Source organism: Asparagus officinalis, chromosome 5, assembly GCF_001876935.1.
Source record: "Asparagus officinalis chromosome 5, Aspof.V1, whole genome shotgun sequence".
In the NCBI taxonomy this organism is placed as follows: domain Eukaryota; kingdom Viridiplantae; phylum Streptophyta; class Magnoliopsida; order Asparagales; family Asparagaceae; genus Asparagus; species Asparagus officinalis.
Genome location: NC_033798.1, coordinates 76,263,296 through 76,273,337, shown reverse-complemented (window position 1 = coordinate 76,273,337; position 10,042 = coordinate 76,263,296). Strand labels below are relative to the sequence as shown.

The 10,042-nt window shown below is 32.2% G+C and overlaps 1 protein-coding gene across 2 annotated transcripts in view; it reads right to left on the bottom strand.

Annotated features, from left to right (window-relative positions):
* LOC109843968 (tRNA pseudouridine synthase A) overlaps window positions 4,345–10,042 on the bottom strand; it is a 14,140-nt gene continuing 8,442 nt past the window's right edge. For both annotated transcript variants that reach the window (XM_020412967.1, XM_020412968.1), the window contains 6 exons: window positions 9,757–9,856; window positions 9,570–9,632; window positions 8,180–8,416; window positions 5,906–5,966; window positions 5,664–5,825; window positions 4,345–4,648 (listed from right to left, as the gene is read on the bottom strand). In XM_020412967.1, coding sequence (XP_020268556.1) covers window positions 5,713–5,825; window positions 5,906–5,966; window positions 8,180–8,416; window positions 9,570–9,632; window positions 9,757–9,856 — 574 coding nt within the window. In that variant the 3' untranslated portion in view covers window positions 4,345–4,648; window positions 5,664–5,712. The remainder of the gene's footprint in view (window positions 4,649–5,663; window positions 5,826–5,905; window positions 5,967–8,179; window positions 8,417–9,569; window positions 9,633–9,756; window positions 9,857–10,042) is intronic.

Sequence of the window (10,042 nt, the reverse complement as noted above, 5' to 3'; positions counted from 1 at the left end):
TTTTGAAGTCATATAAATCAACTTGTATTTTCACAAAGAACCTCATATTGGTACAAAATAAGAGGTTTATGTTTGCTTGAAATATTAGTCTAGAATTTAAAGTTTGGTCCTATAGAATAGAGCATATTAAAATTATATGGATTAAAGTCTACTAAAGTCAAGGTTAGATTTCATCGAGATAATAATAAATTTTAATTAAAATATCTGTACATCATTTTCCTACATTCTGTCTCTAGTAACCACTTATAATTTGCAAAACTCCTAGATAAATAATATCATCACAATAATAAAAATATTATATATAATATAAAATACTCTCTATATTTTAAGAATATTTTCCTTTTCTTCTAACAAAAGAGATTCTAAACAAAGAAATATAAACTTTTTTAAATTTAATATAGCTAATATTCTTTATGAAAATATGTGTATGATATCATACACAACGTGATTCCCTAACATAAAATCATATACTTGATCTTATGTTGTAATGTTAATTTTAAAAATAAATTAATGAGATATATTCTTTTTCAACAATAAAAACTTGAATTGCGCAAACATCCTTCACTGTAAAATTAACCATATGCAAGCCCTTTGATAATCGCTATATCTTTTAAAACTCCATAATTTTTTTAAAGAAGAATATAGAACTTCATACTGCTAAGCTAGATTTATAGACGATACACATGAATTTAATTCACAAAAACCACTCATCATAAATCTAGTAGAACGATGTAGTTTATCTAATAAAACAAATAAATAATAGTGAGCAAAATGTAAAAGAGGTTCGTGCAAATTACCACAAGGAGGAAAAAAATTTACTAACTTTAAATTTTCTTGTGAATGAGATTAAAGAACTTCAGGATCCATTTGCAATGGAAGGAATCTAAGATTTTTTAAACTTTCCACATGTGAACCACCTACAAAGCAAAAGAAAAAATAACAAAGCATTAATTAATCTTGATACCATATCAGGGTCGGAATGAGAATAAAATTTTGATTGCTAAATGCTCATGGCTAGAATGGGAAGAAAAACAAACTAATCTAATAAATATTGTTGCATGAGAAGCCCCTTTTTTGAGCTATTCTTCCCCTTCCTTGTACCGATCCAATCTTAAGTCAAATCCTCGAGGTGTCTTATCATCTGTGTCGAAGACCATAATGGAATGATGAGTGTCTCATCAAGATGAAGTTCGTAGTTTGATTTCAAAAGGAGACTATCTTCAAGACATGAGCGGGAGGTTCATTGACTTGAAGTTATGAAGAAGAGGTTTACCTCTTAATTAGTTATTATTACATACAAGCTAAACGGTTACGTAGCAGTTAGAGGTTTACCTCTTAATTAGTTATTATTACATACAAGCTAAACGGTTACGTAGCAGTTAAAAGGTCGAACGTTATGAATTAAAGTTTGCTTACGTAGCAGTTAAAAGGTCGAACGTTATGAATTAAAGTTTGCCAACCCACTTGGCTTTCCCCATATTCGAAGCCCAACAGCTTGTTCTCTGAATATTCACTAAACCACATAAAAGCAAAGCTACTCTAGCATATTAATAGAAAACTATAAAGATTATTTATTATTTATAACATATATATTGCATGGAAGTTACAAAGTTGCTTGCCTATTAGCTAAATATAATAACATGACCATATAAAAGGCATAGCTATTCTAACATATTAATAGCTAATTATAAAGATCATTTATATGTGCATGTAAGTTACAAAGCCAGTAATCTGATCTCTTACATATTAATTATTGGATCAATTAGAGAGGGGTGAGACGTTAGACTTAGAAAGTGATTATGGGATTAATTAATTGGAAGTTTTTTGGATTGCATGTTGCTGTCAATAATCAATAATTAATTAATGGAAAAATATGAATAATGATGATAATAATGTGTGTATATGTGTTTATGTATGTATGTGTTTTATTTTATATGTGTGCATGTACGAGTTTTGGAGGGCATTTTGGGAAGAAATGTTTTAACATCCCAATCCACTTTTATAGTAGTATATTAGATATAGATTCGTTCGTGCAAATATGTAACCTATATGATGTTATGGGGTTGATTGTTAGGGTGTATTGGAGTAGTTGATGGGACACACATTCAAATGACAGTCCCTCTTGAGGATCGACCTAGATATCGAGATAGAAAGGGTGATATCAGCACAAATGTTTTTGCCGTGTGCAATCCTAATCTCCAATTTACTTATGTTTTACCTAGTTGGGAAGGATCCGCATCTGATCCTCGCATCCTTCGTGATGCTTTGCAGAGGCCTAATGGTTTAAAAGTACCAACAAGTAAGACATTAGCTTGGTGTTTATAGACTTTCCTTTTTTTTAACTAGTTTTTTCATGTTTAAGCTAAAATGTTTATATTTATGTTGTAGATAAGTATTATCTTGTGGATTTGGGGTTCACCAATAGTCGGGGTTTCTTAGCTCCATACAGAGGCACTTGGTACCATTTGAATTTGTGGCGAGGAAATACTCCAACAAATTACAAGGAGCTCTTCAATTTGCGACATTCATCTGCTCGAAATACTATCGAAAGAGGATTTGGAGTGTTGAAGAAACGATGGGCCATTCTTAGAACAGCAAGCTTCTTTGATAAAAAGACTCAAGTCATGATTATAAATGCTTGTTTTATTCTTCACAATTTCGTAAGAGATGAAAATATAGAAGACAATGATTTTGTTACGTGAGGTGGATGAGGAGCTTGAAAATACAGACACATTTGATAGCGACAATGAGGTTGATGTTGATTACATTACAAGTGCTCGAGCAACGGATGAATGGAGTTTGTTCAGAGATGATATTGCTTTGGAGATGTTCAATGAATATCAAGCTCAGAGAGCTCGTGCATCATAATGATTTAATATTATGAAATTGTTATCTATGAAATTCAAGTTTTTCTTTATATCTTATTTCTTTGATGAAAGTATGCATCATCCGTGTGTGTGTTCAATATTGCAAAGTTTGCTCTTGTGCTATTTATTTGTTATAATATCTTTTTTTTGGTACTGTCAATTTGTACATCTTAGTGCATATATAACTTCAAATTATCCATGTTTATATGTAATTACTTGCTGAGAAGTTGCATTAAGATGAATACCTTGAGGATAATTTTATGACTTAGTTATAAACTGCAGACGTCGGGTAAAGCATGTTTTCATCGTATAATTTTATCATTAAGTTGTTCCTCATTAAATATAAAATAGCAGTAAGGTATATGATGAAAAAACATAAAACAATGGGATCGTATAGGAGTGACGATATGAAATCTGTGAGTATCCAGAATGAGGGGTATATGCAGCAATAGTCCCATATTCTATCTACAATTTTCATTTTTACTCCAAGTCTTGGGGGTTTATATGCTAATAGATTATTTCCATGGTTATTTTTCTTTTGTTTTCTTGAGATTCCTAGATTATTTCCATGGTTATTTTTCTTTTGTTTTCTTGAGATTCCTTTATAGTATCACACTTTAAAATGGAGCTCATTTGGTCTGTTATTTTTCTTTTGTTTTCTTGAGATTCCTTTATAGTATCACACTTTAAAATGGAGCTCATTTGGTCTTATTATTTCAAGTGATTTAAGACCTCGCAAAGCATGACCTCTTGAACTGGGGAGAGAAAGCTACAATAAGAAATACAAAACAAAAGTGTATAAGTATTAGAAAGAAACTCTTATTTGAATCAGAAATAAAAGTTTTAAAGAAACTAGAGTGAAAGCAATTTAAGAATGATACTGTATAATGGGAAAATATTAACTAAAATTGTAACTCAAACATATTTTGGATCTCTAGTTTGTTGAATTGTTATATGCAACATTTAAAGTTTCTATTTTATTTATTGTTTTGGTTAGTGGTGGAGAAGTTTACAAAGTTTTATTGATGAATGATTTCGGTTATTTTTATGATGATTATTAGGTAAACTATTAACATCACTGCATTCGAGGTTTTAAAGTATTTTATCTATATATCTTATTGGTTGGATACGTGCTATACTATTTGAGGCATTTATTTCAACAAATTTGATGCAAACCTTATGTAAATTGAGTATCTTATTTCTAAATTATATTCGAGCTACAATTTTAGTTTAGAAATTAGAATTCTACTAGATGACAAACTCAATTAAAATTTTTAAAATTGAAACTCTAAAATTTGTCAAACATGAATTTCAAATTGAATTATAGAATTCAAATTTGGATGTTTCGCAAACGAAGGAATTGAGTTTGAAATTCTGGATCTCAAATTTCAGAATTCAATTCTGAAATTTGAAATCAAATCCTCGAATCCAAACGCATCCTTAACAAATTTAGTCACTGAAACTAAGATCACAAAAGGGGACCTAAGGTTGCAGATTGTAATTAACTTGCAAGCCAAAAATAGAGATTTATATATGCCAGTCGTGTACTAAAGAGCCTCTTTCTTTGCCCAAAATATTACATCCAATGAAGGGTTCCAATGAGTTGCATAAGAAGTGTAACCCCTTGCATGGTAGAAGTCAACTACAGACTAGTTACACAGAGAAATAAACTGTGTCTAGTCAGTCAGCAATGCTCATCAATTCACACTCAACAGGCGACACGAGAAATATTTGCATATTTGACTGGATGGAGTACATATACTGGAGAAGTAACATTTAGCCTGCAGTCATATATTTTAGGCGTCAGAAAATTTGAGACATAAGCTATATTCTTGATGAGTGCAACTAAGGTCTATGATGTTATTATGAATATCTAAAAAGAAAAAGAGAAACAAAAAACTTCTGTATGATAGTAACCTGCATACTATCCAAAGGTGAGATGTTTTTTTCTTTCTTTTTCTTTTTTTTTTAGAGAAAAAGAAAAGAACTAATCTGGGATATGACTTGCTAGTTCAATTGTTTGAAAAGGATTTTTTTGAGAACCTCTTTGCTTCGTTTGTTTCGAAAGCAAGGCCCCAAAGAAATGGACAGAGATTCCTAGCTTACTTGCACTGGAGAAATTGAACTAAATGGCAATATATACTTCACAAACAACACAAGAAAGTAGACAAGACTGCAATAGTCAACTGCACGCAGAATCTGTTTCTAAAGCAAGAAGCTGAGAGATCCAATAGAATAAGTAAATTATTCTCACTTTGACAATTGCCGAATATCTTCAAACGAATTAGAGTTCAGAGAAGGCAAGATAGAGGACTATTTCTACCTTAAAGAAGACATTGGGCATTTTGGTCTGAAGCTATGTTGCATCATCTGATTTGCATGAACTTGATTTTAACATAATAATATAATATATATAATGAAGTTATAAGAAAGAAAAATGAAATATAAATATTACTTCCTAGCACTTCTTAAGGAACCTTAAAAATGGCCAATTCCTATGGATAAGTTTGCAAGTGATATTCCCTTGATAGGCTAACAATTTTTCAAATCACAAACCCACTCATTCCAGTCCTCTCAAAATAAAGTTAGTGCACCGTAAAAAGTAAAGCTGCCGCCCACTTTATTAATACACATTACCTATTCAATTATGATGATGATTAAGATTAACCAGATCTATCTAGGCAAACATGAATCCTCTTTTTTATTTTTTTATCTAATAAACATATTTAAAATAATCAAATGTTTTTACTAACACCCACCCAAAAATACTAAGAAAAGACTCCATTGAACACATACCTGCCAATAAGGAATAACATGGGGAATCCATCATGAACCAAAATGAGTGTTATCTTTGAAAATCATTTGAGAATTCATACTCAACATTTCCCAGATAGAGACCACAAGCAGGAGCCATAGGACTTGCAGCAGCCACTGACTTTGCATTCAAGATTTCCTCAACTGCATAAAATTATATTATTAAAAATAGAAATTATACAGAAAGAAACTGAAAACACTGAGGTATATAAGTGCAAACAGACCTTTATTGGTAGGCACTTCCCCAGTACCAACAGATTTGAGCAAACCTACGAGTAGTCTAACCTGCAAACATTATTGAAACTTTTAGCCAGGTGCAGATGTTCAGTGATTGATTGACCTTGAAATTTATGTTGCTCGCTGAAGATACAATAGAGACAGAGTGAGAGGTTTCAGACTGTCCTTATGTAAAGTGAAAACCACTACCAGACAGAAGTAAAGCAGTAACAAACCAAAGCATAACAAGTCCATAGATAGAACTTAGCAGTCACCAGACTCTTGGATTCTTCAGACTGAATGTAATTACAAATTGACGAGTGTATTCAGTATATGCATCCTTCCAAGTGGTCAAAAAGTGATGGTGTAGGAAAGGAAGGAGGTTGGGAGAGACGGAGGGATGCTTAATCCCTTTAAGAAGGATTTGGAGCCAGAAAGCTTTATTGGAACATGTTGGTGCATCCATTTTATAATCTACTAATGTTAAAAGTATCATTTAAAGTGTCTAAAAATCAAACATTAAAATGTCTTCCTGTAAATCAAGTAGACACAAAATCAAAGGTCAAAAATAGCACTTTACTTATTATGACAAAAAAATTGATACAAGAATTGCATCTTGATCTAACACTTGCTTGCCAATATTTGTTAGGTCTTCAATATTCTTCAGCCTACACCATTAGACAAACAAAATAGCTATTTATATTGTTCATTTTGCCTGTTGAATGCTTAGGCCAAAAAATACTTTAAATGATGAATATGAACTTTAGAAATAAATCTTTCATATGAATAGTCAAACATTAAATTTGAACAGGAAATTTTTTTGCCAAATCCTTCTTTGTGTGATCCGTAGGGAAGGATTTGGGGTTAAATCTTTTCCATTGATAAGTTTACAGAATAATTAAACATTGTTTTGGGTCTTCTTTTTATACTTTTGTTACTATCTTTACTATGTCCCTTAGTTATCTTGATAATTTTCATCCAAATTTGCGACCTTGATAAATATAGTGTTAATTGTTCAATCTATAAAACAATTTGCAAGCCTTTGAAATGTAGTTGCACAAAATTGTCAACTATTTTTGGACTGTCATTTCAGTTGAATATGTTAAGATTTATGGAAGGTCTTAAATATCGGATATAGGGGAAATATCGATTGCAGATTTTGTTGAATATGTTAAGATTTATGGAAGGTCTTAAATATCGGATATAGGGGAAATATCGATTGCAGATTTTCAAAATTCATATTGGATTGTGAATATCAAGAAAATATCAGGGATATGTAGTAAACATCGGGGTGCCACATCGAATGATATGCATATATAATATGATATCCTAAAATGTAATCTAAACACACTTGACAAAATCTAAGCATACAAAAATGTAAATAATTTATGCTTAGGATCACTAACCAACTATAGAAACTTAGAGGGGAAAAAGTCAACTAAAATTTGCTCAAAAGCATCACAAGGCTAGACTTTTTGCTAAAAAACATTAAGAAAATTTACAGAACTATATTGCTTTGTGACAAGCCATATACGAACGAATATATCAGCCAACAAATAGGCTAATATATCGGCCACATCATGGATATATAGCCCAGAAATTGGCAAGACTTATAAATAGATACATCGGCCGATATATCGACTACATATGATCGGCTGATATATCGACTACATCAGGAAAATTTAAAACAATGATGGTAAGAAAAGTAAATAAATGGACTCAATAAGGTATAGTTAAATATGTCCCACCCCATATCATCTATATATTGGCTTGTGTCTATTTTACATCAGTCATCAGCCAATAACAAGTTGCCTCATCCTTCTAAAATTTACATCAGTCATAAGATAATAATAAATGAGAAAATGACAAAACCAACTATTTCCCTATTGTAGTAAAGGGTCGAAAGGCATTCACCAGGATCTGAGCCATATTGACTGATTTCTAAAACAATGAATACACATGTGAGGTATCAAGATTTACAATCATGTCAGTACTACAAATGAGAAAATGACAAAACCAACTATTTCCCTATTGTAGTAAAGGGTCGAAAGACATTCACCAGGATCTGAGCCATATTGACTGATTTCTAAAACAATGAATATGCATGTGAGGTATCAAGATTTACAATCATGTCAGTACTACAACCGGTAAAAACTCTGTGACAACAGTAGCAATATAATGAAGTAACAGATATCACAATCATATTTTCAGTTAATTTTCTCATCTCTATGCATAAGTACAGTTACGATTAAATTATTGATCCACAGTGAAGCATAACTGACCTGATGGTAAAGGAATGAACGGGCTCTAGCTGTTACAATGTAGCAACGATGACTTCTTCTATGGCCAAACTTATGAGTGCTTGCATCAAATTTTTTAATGTGCAAATGAGATGCTTTCAAATTATCTGAAGGTGAATGTAAGTCCTTTTCTTTTCTCTCAACATAAGAAGGAAAATATGGAGATGGAAGAACTTCAGATATATGGAGCTCGTCCAAAGTTCTAATTGGTGATGCTGCCTGTAAATAGGAAAATCATTAGGGAAAAAAAAGAAAAAAAAAAGAAAAAAAGAAGGAAAAAAGGGGAAAAAAAGGAAACATCACCAAGGAGAAAAAAGAACAAGCACCTTATTCCTCGACTGACTTGGTTTGAAAAGTACTGGACAGTGTTACTCGTGAATAAAATTATAGATTTATTAGATACATGGTACCAAAGTAATGAAACTTCAGCTATCTATACAGAAACTGAACTATAGAACGTGAGTGTTGTTTTATTATTCTCTCATGCCCAAGTTCATTCTCTTCCATTCAGGGTCTGTACGTCTTCCATTCCAAACTATTAAGTTCACCCTTCATTAACATCCTTTATGGAAAATCTATTCACATAAATTTGATTACTGTCAGAATTCATGGGCAGACTTTACTCATGGCAAGCCATAAATTTTATGTACTAGGACATAGTTTAAGACAGCATTATTCGTGGGAATGCAGAAAGCTTGTGGATGCTTTTATTTATTTATTTATTTTTACGAAGATTTGTTTTCATCTGGCAATACTGTTACAATGTTGAACCTGAAAATATATTACAATGTTGAAGCTGAAAATGTACCGCGACTTCTTGGAAGCCTCTAGGTTCTTTTACAAACTGGACCCTCTAGATATATCATAGGTATTCAGCCGGTAGTGAATTGTAATCAAAGCTGATTTGAAACTGAGACACAAACCAATAGAGAATCTTATTAGTTGGTGGGCAACAAGCAACGTTTAGTGAAATATTCAAGGACTCTACTTGCTCAGTAAGGGCAACTTCCCCAGCATATCCCATGTATAACTGGACCAAACTTCCCAAAACAAGAAAGTTAATATAAATTAGACCTAGAAAGTTCCATCATAAATGCAAATCCAAACTCCTACCTGAAACACACTTCACATAGGACAACACTCAGGTCGACAATAATTGCTGCCACAAGGTGGATAGGGGCCAAACTTTTTGCATAACAAGATGAAATGGAAAATAACTTTAGGCCTAGACAAGTCCAAAAAAGCGTTTAACTATTAAATTCAAGAATCCACGATCTCTTGCTCACTCAAAAAATTCATAAAACTATCCAATTCTTGAAGCTTCCCAGCGTATAATTTTGACTATTTGAATATTCTGAGATATAAGAAAAACCTGGCAACCAGAAGCCCTGAACGAACTGAAATCATGATGTCCAGTTAAGATTTTGCAAGCTTTCTGCATGATAATCAAATGACAGCCACATAAGTATCGTACCACAGTCCCAGAATGTTTATAAAAATTAAAACCAACCAAAATCAAAGAGACAAGTTAGTTGGATTAAACATAACAGATGGTAAACCTTCATCTCCAGAATATCTAATTCATCAGGTACATGCCAAGCACGTTCTTTCTCAAATGTTGACAAAGGCTCTGGTCCAGAAAGCAAGCGGTAGAAGTATCTATGATGCAAAAAGCTCAATCAGAATTACTGTCTGGTTCCAGGCCCCTAACAACAACAACAACAAAAAAAAAAAAAAACAGAGAAGGAAGTATACAATTATTTCCCATAAAATTTTCATAAGCAATTTTCAGACTACAACTGCATTTTTTTAGTCCATACTTGCAATCCATGTAGTTTTCACGCT